Source organism: Staurois parvus, unplaced genomic scaffold (genome assembly GCF_062004578.1).
Source record: "Staurois parvus isolate SC_StPar_1 unplaced genomic scaffold, SC_StPar_1.0 ptg000649l, whole genome shotgun sequence".
Lineage (NCBI taxonomy): Eukaryota > Metazoa > Chordata > Amphibia > Anura > Ranidae > Staurois > Staurois parvus.
Genome location: NW_028318445.1, coordinates 13633 through 35000, shown reverse-complemented (window position 1 = coordinate 35000; position 21368 = coordinate 13633). Strand labels below are relative to the sequence as shown.

The 21368-nt window shown below is 42.9% G+C and overlaps 1 protein-coding gene across 1 annotated transcript in view; it reads left to right on the top strand.

Annotated features, from left to right (window-relative positions):
- LOC149448888 (lethal(2) giant larvae protein homolog 1-like) overlaps window positions 1-21368 on the top strand; it is a gene marked incomplete at its 3' end in the record, with an annotated part of 103424 nt that overhangs the window by 68736 nt on the left and 13320 nt on the right. The window contains exon 3 of the mRNA XM_089694082.1: window positions 18588-18669. Within this exon, the coding sequence (XP_089550208.1) occupies window positions 18588-18669 (82 nt within the window). The remainder of the gene's footprint in view (window positions 1-18587; window positions 18670-21368) is intronic.

The window sequence follows — 21368 nt, the reverse complement described above, 5'->3', positions numbered from 1 at the left end:
GGGGAATCGTGATCTCCCCCATGTGACAGTGTTTTTGGGTCTGATCCATCAATCACTTGCCCCCCCAGGCATGCAGACTGCTTCTACAAACTTTTGTGAAAGAATGGGTCGCTCTCAGGAGCTCAGTGACTCCAAGCGTGGTCCCATGATAGGTTCCCACCTGTGCAATAAGTCCATCTGTGACACTACTAAATATTCCACGCTCAACTGTTAGTGGGATTGTAACAAAGTGGAAGCAACTGGGAACAGCAACTCATAAAATGACAGAGCGGGGTCAGCGCACTGTGAAGCACACAGTCCGCAGAAGTCACCAACTGTCATCATTGTCAATAGCTAAAGACCTCCAAACTTGGTGTGGCCTTCAGATTAACACAACAGTGCATAGAGAGCTTCATGGAATGGGTTTCCATGGCTGAGCAGCTGCATCCAAGCCTTACATCACCAAGTGCAATGCAAAGCATCGGATGCAGTGGTGTAAAGCACGCTGCCACTGGACTCTAGAGCAATGGAGACGTGTTCTCTGGAGTGACCAATCACACTTCTGTCTGGCAATCCGATGGGCGTGTCTGGGTTTTGCGGTTGCCAGGAAAATGGTACTTGTCTGACTGCATTGTGTAAAGTTTGCTGGAGGGGGATTATGGTGGGGGGTTGTTTTTCAGGGGTTGGGCTTGGCCCCCTAGTTCCAGTGAAGGGAACTCTTAAGACATCAGCATACCAAGACATTTTGGACAATTTCATGCTCCCAACTTTGTGGGAAGAGTTTGGGGATGGTCCCTTCCTGTTCCAACGTGACTGCACACCAGTGCACAAAGCAAGGTCCCTAAAGACATGAATGAGCCAGTTTGGGGTGGAGGAACTTGACTGGCCTGTACAGAGTCCTGACCTCAACCCCATAGAACACCTTTGGGATGAATTACAGCGAAGACTGGGAGCCAGGCCTCCTCCCCCGACATCAGTGCCTGACCTCACAAATGTGCTTCTGGAAGAATGGTCCAACCTTCCCATAGACATCCTCCTAAACCTTGTGGACGGCCTTCCCAGAAGAGTTGAAGCTGTTATAGATGCAAAGGGCGGAGCCAACCCAATATTGAACCCTACGGACTAAGACTGGGGCCATTAAAGGTCATGTGCGTGGAAAGGCGACCAATAGTTTTGCCAATTGTGTGTGTGTACCCCAAATGTTCTAAAAGCAGAAGACCTGGAGAATAAAACAATGGCTGTTGGCTCATATCCTGTGTCATAACAATTTTTCCAAGTTCAAAGTAATAAATACAGTAAAATGAATTTTAGTGTACAGAAACTCCTTTATAATACCCAGTTCTTCGGTAAAACTTAGATTGTTGTGTTGAGTAAATAGATATCAAACATGTCAAGATTCAAAATTGAGCGCCCGTGAAATACAACCGTATTAAACTTTTTCATAGGTGGCACTTTAAAGGCATATACAAGTTATCATTGTAGAGTTAATTGTGAATGACGTCACTAGAATTATTGCTCTCAATCTGACATTCACAGCAATAGCTCACATGTGGTGCAATACCTGTATACATACACATGTGGGACCTAGGAGCTTGTTTTCATTTGTGTCTGCACGGGAGAAATGGGGGTGCTCTTTAACAGAACCTCCCCTTCTTCTTCTTTTTTTTTTTTTTTTTTTTTTTTTCCATTTTGGGTAGAGTAAGGGAGGGATATAAACCCTGTCAGTGGTGGTATTGTTTTTTGTTTTTTTTAGCCATTTGTCACTCATAGTGGAAATCTCCATTCACTTCCTGCTAAAAAAACTTTCACCAAACCTAGTGTCCCCATTGGAAGATTTCCCCTCCATTACCTTTCTGGAGACAACCCAAAATTTGGGATATTCCGTTTACTTTCACTTTTGATGGTTACAATAAAAAAGAAAATAGAGAGGGTGAATCTCCCTGATTGGAGCACAGACATCATTAAAAAACCTGTGTACAAATAAAACGTCAGCGCAACAAACAACTCCTCAAATTCCTGTGTATGTCAGTGCTGCTGAGACTTGCATGCGTTTCCACACACAAAAGATGTGATAAAATAGTGCCGAGCATATATCTTTATAACCTCATATATGAATGAAAGCATCCAAACCATGTGATTATGCAACAGTAAATACATTAAATACAACTTAAAAGTCCAAGCACACATTATGGACTTTTAAATTGTATTTAATTATGCAACAAAGGTGAATACATCACATGGTTTGAATGCTTTAATTCATATATGAGGTTATAGAGAGAGTGCCGCGCATATATTATTAAAAATCTAATAAGTATTTTAAGCTATCTCCTCTCTGTCCAAAACTTAAAAAAAAAAGTTTAATCTTTAGTTATACTTTAATGTTGTTGCTATTAGAGTGGGGCACTTCTCACTACATCAAAAGTGATTGGATGGCTTTATTGTTGTCATGGGTGGGGGGTGCGCTTACAGCTTTTCTTACTACAGTAAAAGAGATGCAGAGGCTGTAGAGTTGCCCTGATCTTTTACTGAATAGCCAATCTTGTTTTAACTACTTGAATCCAGGACATTGTTATATTCTCTTTTTAACAGCAAGGGGTTAAAGAAATGTATTTATTTCAGGGACTTGTATAGTGCTGTCAATCTACATAGCACTTTACGTATATATTGTACATTCATATCAGTCCCTGACCCTCAAGGGGCGTACAATCGAAGGTCCCTAACTCTCAAGGGGCGTACAATCGAAGGTCCCTAACCCTCAAGGGGCGTACAATCTAAGGTCCCTAACCCTCAAGGGGCGGACAATCTAAGGTCCCTAACCCTCAAGGGGCGGACAATCTAAGGTCCCTAACCCTCAAGGGGCGGACAATCTAAGGTCCCTAACCCTCAAGGGGCGTACAATCTAAGGTCCCTAACCCTCAAGGGGCGTACAATCTAAGGTCCCTAACCCTCAAGGGGCGTACAATCTAAGGTCCCTAACCCTCAAGGGGCGTACAATCTAAGGTCCCTAACCCTCAAGGGGCGTACAATCTAAAGCAATGGTTTTGTAATCAGGCAGACAATGGACAATGCAAGTTCACTTTGTTGCTGTCCTTTGAGACCTGTGCTGGGAATCAGCTTCCTTCAACTATCCTTGAAGTGAACCTGTCATTACCTTGTCGCTGGTTCAGGTGGGATCATTGGATTTTCTCTCTTTTCCTGTTCCTGTGATAACTGTAAGATTTACATCACTTTCAGACTTGGTGACAAGGACCACCCTAGGTAAGTGGAATCTCCAATGGGGAGAAAGGCGGCAGTAGAAACTTGACAAGACTTCTAACCTTACCCTATGTTATCCAAAAAAAATCTTTTTTTTTTTTTTTCCACCAAATCTCTCCTTTTTTTTTTATTTGGAACATCATACACTTTTTACGCAAGTTCTGGAAGGGTTGGGCACTGATGCATATGTATTTAGGGTGTGAGGTCACAGATTGCATTTTGGCTTTTCTGTCTCCTGGAAGGAAGGATGCATAGTTGTTCAACTGGTAATAAGTAATTGGTAAAACTCCCAATTTTAAGATTATATCCTACTTTCCTGTTTCTTCTGAAGTGTTTTTTTTTAAACTCCATATGAGTCCAATTACTAAAATTTCATGCACACTTTAACATGTTAATCATAAAGTATTTTTTGTTTTTTCAATCTGCAGATTCTGCCATGAAAGACATGGGTTGACAACTGTCCTTGTCTTCCATTTGTGCTTCTACTTGTTACACACTCTTCCAATACAGACCTGAATGTGCTCACTCCTCTGTTGTCCCCATTTGGAAAACCTCCCTGAAAAATGGCAAAAAGGCGATCACTGGAGTGCATTTAAACATGCAGTGATTGCAAAGAGGCTGCAGGAGACCAACAGCACTGAGAGGCAGCAAAGTTTGTGGAAACAAGTATTATGAATAAAAGGCAATTCTCCAAAAAGTGATCCATGTTCAAATTGCTTTTCAGGCTAGGTTCACATATGTGCGGGTGGTGCGACGGCAGATCCGCACAAAAATCCACGCAGCCGCACCACCCGCAAAGAGGAATACGGATCCGCGGGTGGGTGCCATTCGTTCTAATGGCACACTGCCTGCACTGGAAAACGCAACCATATTGGGAGCCGATGTTCCCTTGCGGGCTGCGTTTTCAGAAGTGCAGGAACATCTTCCCTGCGTGTCCTGGGGCACGTCAGTCTTCTAAAATGAATGGGCTCTCATGCCCGTGCAAAACACGGCCCTCACGGCCACATATATGAGAACCTGGGGTAAGAGGCGATTGACAGCTGGTGTGGAGATGATGTGACCTCTCCTCACTGCCTGTTTTAAACCCAGTTTTGCTGACCAAGCACACTGCAACTATGTGAACTTTATGGCTTGTGGAGTATTTTTTTTTGGTCCTTTCCAGTTCGCTTGAATGAGTCCCATTCGGCAGGCTTGTCAATTGCAATATGTTGGATAGTTTTTGACGCAATGCATTATGTTCTGCGGCATGTGAACACCCCAGATTGATGCCATTGCAGCTTAAGGGCTGGCGATTTAGGGGGTGCTAAAAACGTAGTTCAACCCCTAACAGCACAGGGGGTAAATGGGGGTCTGACACATACTTTGTTTTGCTGTGTCAACCAGCAGTCTTGTGCGGTATACTCTTGGTTATCAAGGCTCCCACTCTGCCAAAATTTGTGCAGTATACTCTTGGTTATCAAAGCTCCCGCTCCGCCAAAATTTGTGTGGTATACTCATGGTTGTTATAGTTCCCGCTCCGCCAGAATTTGTGCAGTATACTCTTGGTTATCAAAGCTCTGCCAGAATTTGTTCGGTATACTCTTGGTTATCAAAGCTCTGCCAAAATTTGTGTGGTATACTCATGGTTATCAAAGCTCCAGCTCTGCCAGAATTTGTGCGGTATACTCTTGGTTATCAAAGCTCCGGCTCCACCAAAATTTGTGCGGTATACTCTTGGTTATCAAAGCTCCGGCTCCACCAAAATTTGTGCGGTATACTCTTGGTTATCAAAGCTCCGGCTCCACCAAAATTTGTTCGGTATACTATGGGTTATCAAAGCTCCAGCTCCTCCAAAATTTGTGCGATATACTCTTGGTAATCAAAGGTCCAGCTCCGCCAAAATTTGTTCGGTATACTCTTGGTTACCAAAGCTCTGCCAAAATTTGTGCGGTATACTCTTGGTTATCAAAGCTCCAGCTCCGCCAGAATTTGTGCGGTATACTCTTGGTTATCAAAGCTCCGCCAAAATTTGTGCGGTATACTCTTGGTTATCATAGTTCCAGCCCTGCCAAAATTTGTGCGATATACTCTTGGTTATCAAAGCTCCAGCTCCACCAAAATTTGTTCGGTATACTCTTGGTTATCAAAGCTCCGGCTCCACCAGAATTTGTGCGGTATAATCTTGGTTATCAAATTCTGGCGGAACTGGAGCTTTGATAACCCAAAGAGTATACCGAACAAATTCTGGTGGAGCTGGAACTATGATAAACGAGTTTACCGCACATAGTTCCAGCTCTGCCAGAATTTGTTCGGCATACTCTTGGTTATCAAAGCTCCGGCTCCGCCAGAATTTCGCACATTGTGTGTTTTCATTGATTCTCCTGCTATTCTTTTGGCCCAGGAAAAGATCCCTGCCGAGCTGCTGAGTAAGCAGGACCGGGCCTGTCATGTGTTCTCCCCTCCTAAAACTTTAAAGGTCTCGTCGCCATGGTAACAGGCGAGCCATAGAGGAAGGAGAAGGAATCTTCTATGTTTAAGACTCTCGCACCCCTCCCCAGCTGCAATTGTTCTCATGATTCCGCCTATGTGCACTCGGTCACCTGTCACAACCGCAGCCTGGAACCGAGCCAGAACACGACATACGTCTTTCATTTTCCTCCCAGCGGTTCCGGAATGTCGGCTAAACATTGTAACTTTTTGTCTGTTTTGAGCAAGCTTTGTTTATTTGTTTTTTTTTTTATTCCCTTTTTTTTTTTTTTTTCATACTAATGCATCTGAAAAGGCAGAGAAGTTTCCATTGTTCTTCATAGCTCCAAAAGTACATCAAAGGACCTGCAGAGTTTCAAGTCTGCTTTATTTCCTTTTCAGTTAGAAGATTATATCTAATTAGATTTATTGTGTTATAATGTGAGAGAGTAATAGTTGGGAAATTAGATGAATGCTTGTTTTTGACCAATAAGTCTAGCCGACCTTTTAGCTGACATTGTGATTCAACATTCTGCTGTATGGAGGATGAATGGTGATGAATGACAATTCTAAAGCTCTAGTTTACTTCAAGGGTCAGTCCATCAAAAAGTGAGATTTCAGTTATGCGAGGAGTGCTGTCCATTGGTTTTGATGTTTCTTTGGAAGACTTAACAGTTCCTTTTTATTTTATTTATTTTTTATTTTGCTTTAAAATCTTATTCCTTCTATGGTAAAATGGTGTTTTTTTTGTTTGTTTTTGTTTTTTTTGTTTTTTTTTTAAATTGCCCCTTGTACCGTTTTTCATCGTAAAAGACTGTTTATAGATGATTATCTATAATATGAATACAGATCCAACAGGGTGCACGGTACACTGTGACAATGGCTGAAACGGATACGGGAGCTAAAGTGTAAAAATTTCAGATTGGGATGGCTGTCCTTATAGGATTGGAGATTTAAAGTGATCGTAAACCGTCAGCTTGTAAAACAAACCATTCAGTTTAAAATCGAAATGAAAGGCGAAGCATTTGTGTATAGATATAAAATTTAAAATGATAAATATCCTTTTTTTTTTTTTTTTTTTTCTTCCCCTTTTTATAAGTGATCACATTCTCTCTGTATTCAGCTGCATAAGAGCTAGGGGAGGAGAAATGGCAGCACACTGATCGGCTGTGCAGATGGGTCTTGTCAGGACAAGTCTGATCATTGGAGGAAAGCACACACAGTTCTCAGCACAGCTAGAAAACTGACTATGCTGTGGTCTCATGCCTACTGTGATCAGTTTTTAATAGGAAATCAAAGGGACTGTCAGGATCACCGGGGATTTCATACAAATGAAATCCTGATACAAGTACATGGTATAGCAGGAATATGAAATCTTGGGTTTCTTTAAGAAACCATTGAGTAGTTTTAAAGCCAAACCCTAGGCATATATAAAAGACCCATCTTAAATATATGGAAGGAGTGCCAGACCAAATATGAGTTTAATTTATATTGTGTTAAGACAGCCAGTGCATTTCGGAGGTCAAAGGAACTCCCCCTTTATCATGGCTTCAGTTTAAAATGAGAACATTGCGAAGACTCAAAGTAATGGCTTGTTCACACTTGACAATTTCTAACTCTTCAAAAAACGCCCCTATATCATTAGTATGGGCATTAGACAGGCGGCAATAAGCGTTAATATGGGCATTTTACAAGTTAATAAACGTTCCCCAAGCACCCTATGTGCGGTTTTGAGGCATTTTAAAAGCATTAAAACTGCACCACAAATGCCTATAATAAACACTAATGGTATGAACGCGCCGCAATCGCACTGCAAAATCCTGCCAGGGTGTTTGAGGAGCGTCTCCATAGACTTGAATGGGAGGCGTTGAAAGGCTCCAACTCCTCCTGACTCAACACGAGGCTTCAATTTTGAAGTGGCGCTAATGCTTCATGTGTTGATAATGTGAACATCACTGTGTGCTGCCCATAGTATCATTTCCATAGGCATTTGAGGAGTGTTAAAAACACCCCTTGAATGCCTGCTTTCAAAAGCAGTGTGAACTAGGCCTAATGCAGGCCATAGACGGGTCGTTTATTGTCTGAATTTTCGTCCACATGTTCATGCCGTTAGTGGGGCCGATATTCACGCCGTTAGTGGAGCCAGCCTATTGGCCGTTTTTCGCGGATCTTCTTGTTAATATTTATCGGTCATGCTTGAAAATCCACGAAAAATTGACGTTTTTTCGTGGACATTGGTGGCAGCATCGGCAATGTGGCTGACCGATTTTTTTTCATTTATCGGCCGACAATATGGCTGATCAACGGCCCGTCTATGGCCTGCATAAGGCTTTTCTATTTGACTGTGCGCAAGGAAGCTGATTGCTGGATTAGGATTTCTGGCCAGCAGTATCTGCATCCGCAGTCAAGACAAGATTACCTTCAAAGAAATATGAGGTCTGCTATTGCTGTGAATGCTAGATGCCTGCCTGGAGAGAACGCTGGCCCAAACCAAGCTTTCAGGTCAGGAAGAAAAGTCCAAAGCCCTCATCACCATAGTCATTCCTGATCATTGACTCTTGCCACAAGAGTCTCCATGCTAGCCAGGAAATAGGCATTTTCAGAAGAAATTAGTGAAGGGTTAATTTTTTTAACGTGAATGGACATTAAAATAATTCTGTAGTGTGTTCTATTACTTCTTTATTTCAGGTACTTTGTATTCTGTCATCAGCGCTTTACATATATATTGTACATTCACATGAGTCCCTAACAATCAAAGGTCCCTAACTCACATTCATACATACACATAGTAGGGACAATTTACATATATATTGTACATTCACATCAGTCCCTAACCCTCAAGGGGTGTACAATCTAAGGTCCCTAACCCTCAAGGGGCGTACAATCTAAGGTCCCTAACCCTCAAGGGGTGTACAATCTAAGGTCCCTAACCCTCAAGGGGCGTACAATCTAAGGTCCCTAACCCTCAAGGGGTGTACAATCTAAGGGCCCTAACTCACATTCATACATACACATAGTAGGGACAATTTACATATATATTGTACATTCACATCAGTCCCTAACCCTCAAGGGGTGTACAATCTAAGGTCCCTAACCCTCAAGGGGTGTACAATCTAAGGTCCCTAACTCACATTCATACATACACATACTAGGGGCAATTTAGACAGGAGCCAATTAACTACCAGAATGTGTTTTTTTTAGTGTGGGAGGAAACCGGAGTACCCGGAGGAAACCCGCACAGGGAAAACATGCAAATTCCAGGCAGGTGGTGCCGTGGCTGGTATTTGAACCAACGACCCAAGTACTGCCAGGCGGAAGTGCTAACCATTTAGCCACTGGAGTCCACCCCCATTTAATGGAGTTGATGATTGATATTCTTGTTTACTACTGTTTGTGAGAATACAATTGACTTTTGGAACCAAGAAACATTTTTTGGTGGTAATGTAGTAGGCATTTGCTCTCTCTTGTGGTGGTGTTTTTTTTGCAGATGTACCATTGTGCAAAGTAAAGCATACACAATACAGTCCCCACTTGCAGAATCTGCTCTAAAAGGGGACCCTGGATGGTGACATGCTTGAGACACGCATATGAAAATTTGAAGTATATACCCAAGGTGCGATTGGAAGGTGTATGATCCTGTCCCTATCTTGGCAATTTGATGATCGCTATCAGATACCACAGGATAAATCTCACATGCGTTTTTTTGACGCACTTCTGGTGAGTGCGCAATTTTTACCCCAGATTCACCGTGTGATACACAGAATCTCATCCCACGCACCTACTAGGATCTATTGGATCCCCACGTTTGACCTATTTTGGGACTTTTCATCTCACTTAACCTCACCGTAGTGTGATTTGACATTTGCACTTTATTATATATTTTAATATGTTATATATGTCATTTTTACTATTATAGCGCTGCACCTTATATATGTTTTTATATATATATTTATATGTATTTAGCCACTGTGCTGCCCTTTTTATATTTATTTCAGGTACCTATATAGCGCCATCAATTTCCGCAGCGCTTTACATATATATTGTACATTCACATCAGTCCCTAACCCTCAAGGGGTGTACAATCTAAGGTCCCTAACCCTCAAGGGGTGTACAATCTAAGGTCCCTAACTTGCATTCATACACATACTAGGGACAATTTAGACAGGAGCCAATTAACCTACCAGCATGTCTTTGGAATGTGGCAGGAAACCGGAGATCCCGGAGGAAACCCACGCAGTCACAGGGAGAACATGCAAACTCCAGGCAGGTGGTGCCATGGTTGGGATTCGAACCAACGACCCTAGTACTGCCAGGCGGAAGTGCTAACCATTTAGCCACTGTGCTGCCCACAATTTATATGTCCTTTTATGAGGATATCCAGTAGTTGCAAATGTATCCAAAGGAGTGCTGATAACCATCCAGTCACTCAGAAGGGTGTACCCTGTAAACCTACAATGCTTGTCATAGGCTGAGAGCACACCTTCATTTATGGGCTGTTATATAGGTGATCTAGTGCATCAGTACAAAAGATGTCCTTGCCAATAAGTTGTATTACTCATTGATGATACCTATGCAGATTTGAGGATTTACAACTTCAATCCTTTTCACTGTTATCGGCACTCCTGTCACCTGTGCATGTTTGGATGCGTTTGTGGCTCCTATATATCTTCATAAATACAAGCGAGTAGAAGGCACCATTCAGCATGTAAGCTGCATTATATTTCACATCTGGATACAGCGGCACTTTGTGATATGACCACATACACATTGATTAGCTGTGACCAGAAATGCTGTGCCTGGATCAAACTGTCTCAGGCTGGTCACAGTCCCTATTCGCATGTATCCATTCGGATAAGCGCTTATGAAAATAACATCAAATTTAGATTTTTGCATCTTACATATCTGGCTGCGGCTATACGTGGGTGCGCGTGCACGCATACACTCACTATGTGCATAGGGATCGTTTCTCAGGCAGCCTATCTTAGTAGTGTGACGGAATGCAGCGTCCCACCCCAGCCCTTCTAACCAACCCGTGACAACGGACCAGCCAATCTCGCACCGCTCTGCCACTTGCGTAACAATGCCACTCTCAGCTGCACCCTGCGCAAAGATTTTCCAGCTCGCGTGACCACAATCTATGTGCCAGCAGCCCGAGAGCGATTGTTACTGGGTCAGGTTAATTATGCAATTCACTCCAAGGAGCAAGGCCCTCCTAACCCTCTTGTATTGAACTGTATTGTCTCCCGTTATATTGTAAAGCGCCGAGCAAACTGTTGGCGCTATATCAGGGGTGGGCAAACTTTTTGACTTGAGGGCCGCAATGGGTTCATATATTGGACCCGGGGGCCGGACCAAGAGTAGATGAATGATGTGTATGTGTCATCCATAGTAAGTATAGTAATATTCCCCCATAGTAAGCATAGTAATTCATCCCCCATATAGTAATTCATCCCCTATATTAATTCATCCCTCATATAGTAATTCATCCCCCATAGTAATTCATCCCCCCATAGTAATTCATTCCCCATATTAATTCATCCCCCATATTAAGTCCCCAAGTCCCCCCTGTGTCAATTTACTTACCTTTGCTCTGCGCGTTCCTCTCACCATGTTCCCGCGCCGTTCCGGTCTTCGGGGCGGACTGTGAGAGGAGCCTAGCTCCCCTCCCCTCACGTTCGTCACGCTGCCCCGCCTACACACATCCTGACAATATCACGCTCTGCGGGCCGGATTAAAAGGTCCGCCGTGCCGTATACGGCCCGCGGGCCGTAGTTTGCCCATTGCTGCGCTATATAAATCCTGTATAGTAATAACCCTTCACACTGCCACCACCGCCTTTTACAGAGAAGAAGGAAACTCAGAAATCCTAGCAATAACACTATGATTTTAGCATAAGCGTCTGCAACGCAAACTGTCACCACAGACAGGGATATTCAGAGGAATAATACATACAGGAGCACTCTTCAAGAGACAGGGATTCTTTAGTTCGCATTAAAAGCTTTAGAGACCGTTTCAACACTTTTTTTTTTTTCAAAATAGGGTTTATTACTGAAAAGGTCAAAACCGTGCAACTGTTTATACAGTTGTGATCAGAATAATAGCAGTCCAACATCACTAACCGGATCAATCACTGTTTTAGTATAAATTGTATTTTTTCACGGCAAATTTAATTTACTAGTAACTGTAGGAAAGTAATAGAAAACCAACAGTCATGACATGCATGCTGCTGATTCTGTGTAATTGAAAGGGGCGCGTACAAAACAAAATAGCAGTGTGGAGTTCAGGTAGTGAGGCCATTCACAGATACAACTCCTCCTGAGCTCTGATGAAGGGATCTCCCCCTTTGAAACGCGTCAACCTCATCCTGAGAGTCTCCCCTCCTGATGGGATTCGCACGTGTCTCCTAATCCAGTGACTCTTCTCTGGGATTTTATATGCTTGTTATGTTGCTACTCTTGTGAGTATATTTCCTATATCAATAAATCTATGAATTGTTTACTGAGGTAATGCGCAAGGGTGGTGCGCTTTGTTTGTTCTCTACTACAGTGAGGTCATTCAGTCTGACACCTGTTTTTCTGACAAACAGGCAGCCCTTATTTAAGGACGAAGGCCGCAATGGTTGTACATGCTGGGTATAGTGCATTTCTCTCTGAAAATCTGAGTAAAATGAGGCGTTCCAGACATTGTTCAGAAGAACAGCGTACTTTTGAATAAAAACATGATTGGAGAGGGGAAAACATATATAGAGAACTGCAGAAACTGATCGGCTGCTGAGCCAAAACAATCTCAAATGCTTTACAATGGCAACCAAAACCAAAAAGATGTGGAAGAAAACAGAAAACTACCATTCAAGTGAATCCAAGAATAGCCAAAATGGTAAAGACTCGGCAAATGATCATCTCCAGGAAGATCAAAGAAGGTGTAAAGTTACCTGTGAGGACTGTTACAATTAAACACCTATGGTGAAGCCAAGCTATCTGCAAGAAGCCCCCGCAAAGTCCCACTGTTGAAAAAACCACGTGCTGAAGAGGTTACAATTTGCCAAAGAGCACATTGACTGGCCTAAAGAGAAATGGCGCAACATTTTGTGGACTGATGAAAGCAAGATTGTGCTTTTTGGGTCTAGTGGCTGCTGACAGTTTCAGATGACCCCAAACAATGAATTGAAACCACAGTACACTGTGAAGCATGGTGGTGCAAGCATCATGATATGGGGATGTTTCTCATACTACGGTGTTGGGCCTATTTATTGCATACCAGGGATCATGGATCAGTTTGAATACATCAGAATACTTGAAGAGGTCATGCTGCCTTATGCTGAAGAGGAAATGCCCCTGAAATGGGTGTTCCAACAAGACAACGACCCCAAACACACCAGTAAGAGAACAGCATCTTGGTTCCAGACCAACAAAATGAACTAATTTTATGGAGTGGCCACCCCAATCCCCAGACCTTAATCCAATAGAAAACTTGTGGGGTGACATCTAACCAAGAAATGCAGAGGAATTGTGGAATGTAGTGCAATCATCCTGGGCTGGAATACTTGTTTTACAGGTGCCAGAAGTTGTTCGACTGAACACAGATGTGACTCAGTTCTCAGAAACCATGGTTCTACAACTGAATATTCAGTGATTCACAGGAAAGCTAAATCTTCCGGCATTTTTTCAGTTTATACAGTAAATGTTTGAGTTCGTAAAGAAAAATGCAGACACTGCTATTTTAAATTTTTTTGAACAGTCTAATATTCCTGTTTCTGATAGGTGTCTGCCGTACAATGTACTTGTATGGAAATGTCTCCTGTTCTTTGTATTGCTTCCTTTAAATGAAATCCCTGGTGTTCTTGCCAGTCCCTCTGCTTTCCTATTAAAAACTGACCACACTAAGCATGAGAGCACAGGATGGTCAGTTTTCTGACTGTGCTGGGAACTCAGCCTGCTCTCCTCCAATGATCACACTTGACCTGACGCGTCTCCCCTCCTTGCAAAGGCATTCACTGTGAAGAGCACTGTAATGCTGTTTCTCCTCCCCCAGCTCTCTGAGCTCCTTATGCACCTGAAATTAGAGAGAATGTGATCACTTATTGTGTGTGTGTGTATGTGTGTGTGTATGTGTGTATGTGTGTGTGTGTGTGTGTGTGTGTGTGTGTATGTGTGTGTGTGTATATATATGTGTGTGTGTGTGTGTGTGTGTGTATATATATATGTGTGTGTGTATGTGTGTGTGTGTGTGTATATATATATGTGTGTGTGTGTGTATGTGTGTGTGTATATATATATGTGTGTGTGTATGTGTGTGTGTGTGTATATATATATGTGTGTGTGTGTGTGTGTGTATATATATATGTGTGTGTGTGTGTGTATATATATATGTGTGTGTGTGTATATATATATGTGTGTGTGTGTATATATATATTGTGTGTATATGTTTATTATTATTATTAGACAGGATTTGTATAGCGCCAACAGTTTGCTCGGCGCTGTACATTATAATGGGAGACCGTGCATGAGACAGTACAGTAACAATACAATTCAATACACGAGGGGTTCGTGTTTGAAATTGTGCCCTTATGGCTTTTGATAGATTACAGAACTTTCCACTTGGAATCTGATGGTTCCAAGTTGGTTATCGAGGAACTAAAAGTCCCAGCATGCACTGCCAGTAAGCTGTGAGTAGGGCAGCTTTTGTTGTGTTTTTTGTTTTTTATACTTTTTTCCCCCAGGCTGGAGATGTACATCAGTACTGCATGCTGGAATTAAGGTCACAAGCTGCCCCTTTCAGGACCTCTGCTTCCGCTCCACAACGGCCATATCCCCGCTCTCAGGGTAACACAGCTCCTGGCAGCCTGCCAGCAGCAGACTGGAGTGTAAAGGGTGTTGGTCTATAGGCTTGGCTGTGTTCGCTCTGCTGGCCATGTCCTTTGATTTGCAAGGCTCTAGCAGTGCTCTTGGCATACTGCTATTGTTGCTCAGTCAGGGCTTTTGAAAGAATGTCACCTTCTCGCCTTCCCAGACTTCAACAAAATGGTGAGGACTAGAACTATACTAAGCCATGCCAGGGGCCACTTTCTTTTGGTTACTTTTTATACACTAAAGGCTGCTGCAAACCTTAAAACAGAAATGAATGTTATGTTAAAACCATTTTAATACTGTGTATTGTGAGGAACTACTGACACCTGAGAGCCACATGTGGCCCTTTGGGACCCCACCAGCGGAGCATTGATTTGTAAAGCATTAATAGCAGGTATCTCTACTAGTCTTATGTAACAGGTCTCCAGTCTCTATTCAAACCTGTAGCACAGCCTTTGTCAAACTTTTCAACCCAGAGGAATTCTTGAAATAACTTTCCAGTCTCGGGGAACCCCTGCTAAATATAACTATATCTACAACTATAAATATAACTAAATCTACAATTTATAATACATAAGCAAAATTGGTCAGTGGAAAGAATGTCTTATGCAGGCCATAGACGGGGAGAAAACCAGCCGATTTGTTGGCCGAAAAAAAAATCGGCCGATTTTCGGATCGTTAGTGGGGTAATCGGTCGGCCGTTTTTCGTGATTTTGACACTTTTTTTTTTTTTTTTTTTTTTTTTTTTTTGGTCGGTCATTTTGGAAAAAAAAATCTGCTGATTTTCACGGAAATGATGGACAAATCAGCCGATCTTTTTACCGATTTTGAAAAATGTGCATGAGCAGTGACCAACAAGAAGGAGGAAAAGAAGAAATAGAATATGAAGAAGAAATGGAATATGAATAAGAAGAAAAAAAAAAAAGAATTTCAGTCCGATATTATATTTGACATTTAAAAGTATAGCAACATTATATCTATTTGTATCCTAATAGAAACATCTGTATCCGAAATGTTTCAACTTTTCCTGCTTCTTATTCATATTCTATTTCTTCTTTTTCTTCTTATTCATATTCTATTTCTTCTGTCAAATATAATAGTGGAGCTCTCTGCAGGGACAGCGCTATTATATTTGCCGGCCGTAGACGGGACGAAAATCAGCCGACTTTTTTGTACCAATGGTGGCAACGTCGGCCGATTGAACGACCGATTTTTCGTTTTTCATTTTTCTATACTATAGAACTATACTAAGCCATGCCAGGGGCCGTCTATGGCCTGCATTACACTTGTGGAATTGGGAACAATCACCCCTTACAGATGGCTAAAAAGATCATCTGTGTTAGTGGGAGCTTATCTGAGAGGCAGAAATTGCTCAAGGATCCCCTAGCAACCTTTGAAGGAACCCTAGTTGAGAAACCCTGCTGTAGAATGGCCAGTCTTTGACCATAATTTTTCTCTAGAAGAGGGATGTCAAACTGCAGCTGTTGCTCAACTACAAGTCCCATTATGCCTCTGCTTTTAGGAGATACTCTTGTAACTGTCAGCCTTACAGTGCCTCATGGGACGTGTATTTCCGCAACAGCTGGAGGGCTGCAGTTTTATAGAATATCTGCAGTCTCTGACAGGCCCTCTGTAGCAATACATATAGTACACATATTGTGGTCAATTTGCTAAAAAATAGACTGTACACTTTCCTAGTGCACAGGGGCTCACTGACAACTCATGGGGCCCCCGGGCAATAGGGGATCATGAGGCCCGTGTGTCCTTGCCCAAACTCAAAAAAGCCTATGAAAAAGGTACCAGGGGCATCTCATGGGGCCCCCTACTGACCCCGGGCCCTTGGGCAGTGCCCGAGTTTCCAAATGGTCAGTCCGCCCCTGCTAGTGTAGTTACACTGTGCAAGTGCTGTTGCTCCAGAGCTTAGTAAATGAAGCGAAGTTTCACTTTGCAAAAAATAACCAATTACATGCAAGGAAAAAAAAAACCCTTCTGGGTCATCTGACATTTTTGCCTGCAGATGATTGGATGATGTAAGTCATCAGAGCTTCCCCTCATTTGCTTAGCTGTGGGGCAACTGCACGGTCTATTTGCCTTTAGTAAATCAACTCTTATGTGTTTTTGATTTCAAGGGGCACAGTTGAGGCCCTTCTATACTCCATCAGTTGACAACCACTGACTCAAGGAATCCATGAAATTTGTATTGAGACAATATCACACTTGCAGCTGTTTAAATATTATTATTATTATACAGGATTTAGATCGCGCCAACAGTTTGCTCAGCGCTTTACAATATAACAGGAGACAATACAGCAGCAATACAGTTCAATACGAGGGATTTGAGGGCCCTGATCCTGGGAGCTTACAATCTAGGAGTCTTAAGCAGATTGCACTGTGTGCATGTTGAAATGCGCAAAAAGGTGAAATGTGGCTCTTCTTTTTTTTTTTTTTTTTTTTTTTTTTTTTATCCCAGAAAATTTTTATTGTCAAGATAATAGAGAAAATGGAACCGTGCTTACAGAATCCACAATGACATTACTGCAACAGCAGGATTACACATAAATAGAACAACGTGGATACGCAGATCCCGTAATAAACAGAATAACAGAAATGGTAATCAAACAAAACAGAGACCACAAGGATCCAAAACTTTCTTGACAATATCTTGCTTTTTCCTTTTTACGTCCTATTCCTTCTCGAGCAGAAATGGTGGAAAGGAACAAAGCCCAAAACATGCCTTCAAACAATAACAAAAAAAACCCACATCAACAATAACCTCTGGTTCACCCAAGACGTCTCATCAAAAAGAATGGGAGATGCACATGAACTCCCCCAGGGGGAGGAGTGGAGCTACGCGCCTGATATAAAATATCACAGAAATGTGGTGTTTTCCCAGTAATACCATGTCATAGTGCCAGAAGAAAAAACACCATTTCTTCAAGAGGTATTATAAATGTGTCTAAATGTAGATATCAAACCAGTGTACCATCTGTGTCCACCATTTTGCAACTAGGCCTTGGGACAGTTGTTTGTGTTTCAGTACTATTGCAAATAGAACCAGAATTATGGGAGTGTAAAAGCTCCAGGTCTGGTGATCCTTATCCTTCGTCTTCTGTTTGGCGAGTCACAAACTCATAAGGACGAGAGGCTAAACCAGCAATGGGCAAACGGCGGACCTTTTAATCCGGCCTGCGGAGCGTGATAAAAAAAAAAACCTCAGCCAGGGCAGGCAAACATTGGCTGTCAGGATGTGTGTAGGCGGGGCAGCGTGATGAACGTGAGGGGAGCTAGGCTCCTCTCACAGTCCGCCCTGAAGACCGGAACGGCGCGGGAACACGGCGAGAGGAACGCGCGGAGCAAAGGTAAGTAAATTGACACAGGGGGACTTGGCTTACTACTTGGGGGGGAATAGTACTATGGGGGATGAAATACTATGAGGGATGAATTAATATGGGGGATGAATTAATATGGGGAATGAATTACTATATGGGGGATGAATTACTATATGGGGGATGAATTACTATATGGGGGATGAATTAATATGGGGAATGAATTACTATGGGGGATGAATTACTATATGGGGGATGAATTACTATATGGGGGATGAATTACTATGCTTACTATGGGGGAATATTACTATACTTACTATGGATGGCATGGTAGTGGCTGGGCTGGCCAGCAGCTAGTGGGGGGCATAAAAGTTTTGTAAAATAGCGCTTTTTATGCTTTTCTACCTTAAATTAATCTAAACATTTAATGTTACAAAATTTAATTTATATTAATTCACACATACAAATCATTCATCTACTCTTGGTCCGGCCCCCGGGTCCAATATATGAACCCATTGCGGCCCTCAAGTCAAAAAGTTTGCCCACCCCTGGGCTAAACCTTCAAAAACTAGTTGGCAGTGGCATCCACCATTTTGCTCTCCTAATTGGCTCCCTATATAATGACTTATTGTAGTAAGGGTCCTTGTTTTTCTCTTTGCTGTGAAGGTTCTCTTGCTTTTTATCCTTCATAGCTGTTGTCTTTTTTGGTATTCTCCATAACTTTGACTTTCTACAGATATGGGGCCCCTGGAGTGGAGTTTACAGGTTTGCACAAGGACATGGCCACCGTGACCCAGCTACACTTCTTACCCGGACAGGTAGGCTCGGTGATTGGTGCTCTTATCCTGAGGCACCGTGGTTAGTCCTACCATGGAACTTGTATGTTGTTTTCAAGATTGTGTTGGTTCCCTGCCTTTTAAATTGTATATAGAGTAGGGAAGGGTTAAAACCCTATGCCAATCTAGTTTGATGGGTTTTAAAGCCTGCTTCCCCTCACGTCCCTCTCTTTCCCCTTTTCATGGTTTAGGCAGGTGAACACCCTCAAAAAAATTTACAAAATCTTACCCAACAGTTATGTTCGAGTCTGACTCATTGTTGTCTAATATACATTCCGTACGCTCTTCTCAGTTTACTCTGCACTACCGTTCAGGGAAATAACACCATATATGCTGTGATGACAATACTACAAAATACTTGTTTGCTTGACTTAAATATTCGCATTTACTTGCTGTTCTAAACTGTCCTGACGCAGATGTAAAAACTACCTGGGAATATGTATAGTTTGCTTTGAAATGTAATTCAGTCTATTGTTCACGTGCATGGACATGTTTGAGTGCAGCGTATTATGGTTTTCTTATGGATAACTAAATTAAAGAATTTAACAAAGAAACTGCCAATTTAACTTTTTTGCTTTTTGACCCATTAAAATTTCTAATTAAACTCCTCCTGTCCCAAAAACTCAACAGGAAGTGAGAGGAAATCTTACCTAAGGGAGAACACCTCTCCTAGACCGTTTTTCGCTAGAATTGGAAGATTTACCTTTTGGCTCTTGTTTTGCCGCACTGTAAAACTTTGAATTCTCCATCACTTTTTTGTCTTGGGGACAATTGTCACCAGGAGAAGTGGGGATAGTGAATCTCTGCTGTGGGGACACAGACAGCAATAAAAGTCTGACAGATTCTAACCACTACGAAGCACTAAAAAAATGAGTTTTACTTTTGCTTTTACATACGCCTAAAAAAGAAATCTAAACCCTACAAATTACAGTGGTTGTAATGACAAACCGGTCTATACTTGCCTATCTCTGTGCAGTAGAACTGCATAGTGCGGCCCTGGACCTCTTTTTCTTGGGTCTCCTGCTGGCCATCCAGCTAGTGCCCCCAATAGGAAGCTGCTTCCCATGGGGGCACTCATGCAGGCTTATTCCCAAGCCGTGATGCTGTGTCCATTCATGCAGACAGCGGGACTCTGCCATCTCCTCCTCCCTTGTCACTAGCTTTGATTGACAGCAGTGGGAACCAATGGTTCCCACTGCCTCAGCAGCAGGCCCGGAAGTGATGGGAGAGAAGAGCTTCAGACATGCACAGTACTGGATTGAGTGAGGGCTCAGGTATATGAGGGGGGGGGGGGTTGGGGCCATACCTATGCCTAAACATTCTTTACCTTAATGCAAGGAATGTATTAAGGTAAACGTTTAACTGCTTGTATTTATTTATTTCAGGTACTTGTATAGCGCCGCCAATTTACGCAGCGCTTTTACATACATATTGCACATTCACATCAGTCCCTAACCCTCAAGGGGCGTACAATCTAAGGTCCCTAACTTACATTCGTACATACACATACTAGGGACAATTTAGACAGGAGCCAATTCACCTACCAGCATGTCTTTGGAGTGTGAGAGGAAACGGGAGTACCCAGAGGAAACCCACGCAGGCACAGGAAGAACATGCAAACTCCAGGCAGGTGGTGCCGTGGTTGGGATTCGAACTGGTGACCCTAGTACTGCCAGGCAGAAGTGCTAACCACTTAGCCACTGTGCTGCTCATAGTATTTGCTTCCTGATGATCTGTTAAACCATTGAAAGCATTCTGTTATTTATTCAACCAGTGCAAAAAATTACCTGTTGATCCTGGCAGAAATCCATTGTGATCGTGTGCACTGAGCGGTATTTTCCTGCCTAGGTTACCTCTGTGAACTGCAGATCATCTCCCACATCTTGGAGAGAAGAGGAGAGGGGGGAACAGTTCTGTAGTCTTAATGTACCTTCTGTCTTATGGTAACATATCTGCTCTTCCGTAGATGGTGTCACCCTGTGACACGAAGTATGTTCACAAAAGAAAGGAGAGTGCTCTGCTCTTCCCAAGCTTAGAACCAGGTCACTCTTTAGATAGACAGGAAGCCAGGTAGGGGCTCGCCCAATGCCGGAAGCCAGGTAGGGGCTCGCCCAATGCCGGAAGCCAGGTAGGGGCTCGCCCAATGCCGGAAGCCAGGTAGGGGCTCGCCCAATGCCGGAAGCCAGGTAGGGGCTCGCCCAATGCCGGAAGCCAGGTAGGGGCTCGCCCAATGCCGGAAGCCAGGTAGGGGCTCGCCCAATGCCGGAAGCCAGGTAGGGGCTCGCCCAATGCCGGAAGCCAGGTAGGGGCTCGCCCAATGCCGGAAGCCAGGTAGGGGCTCGCCCAATGCCCGAAGCCAGGTAGGGGCTCGCCCAATGCCCCAAGCCTATTATGGCCAGAAAAAAAAAATAAATCATGGTACTCCCTAACATTCAGTGGTTTTTATTCCAGACAGATGGGGAATCCCTGTCTAGAACTGGGAGGAGGAGGTGGTTTCAGTCTCCCTGTCTACATTTTTCTGGATCAATAAAGTTATCAGCATTGAATTTTACACAGTGCCACCAAATTTATTTTTTCTATTGGTAGTGTGTTACTGGTTGGATCATCAGGTAAACATAATGGAGAGAAAAAAAGCCTTAAAGAATGAATATAAAAACCTTATCGGAGTAGTAGTATGCTGC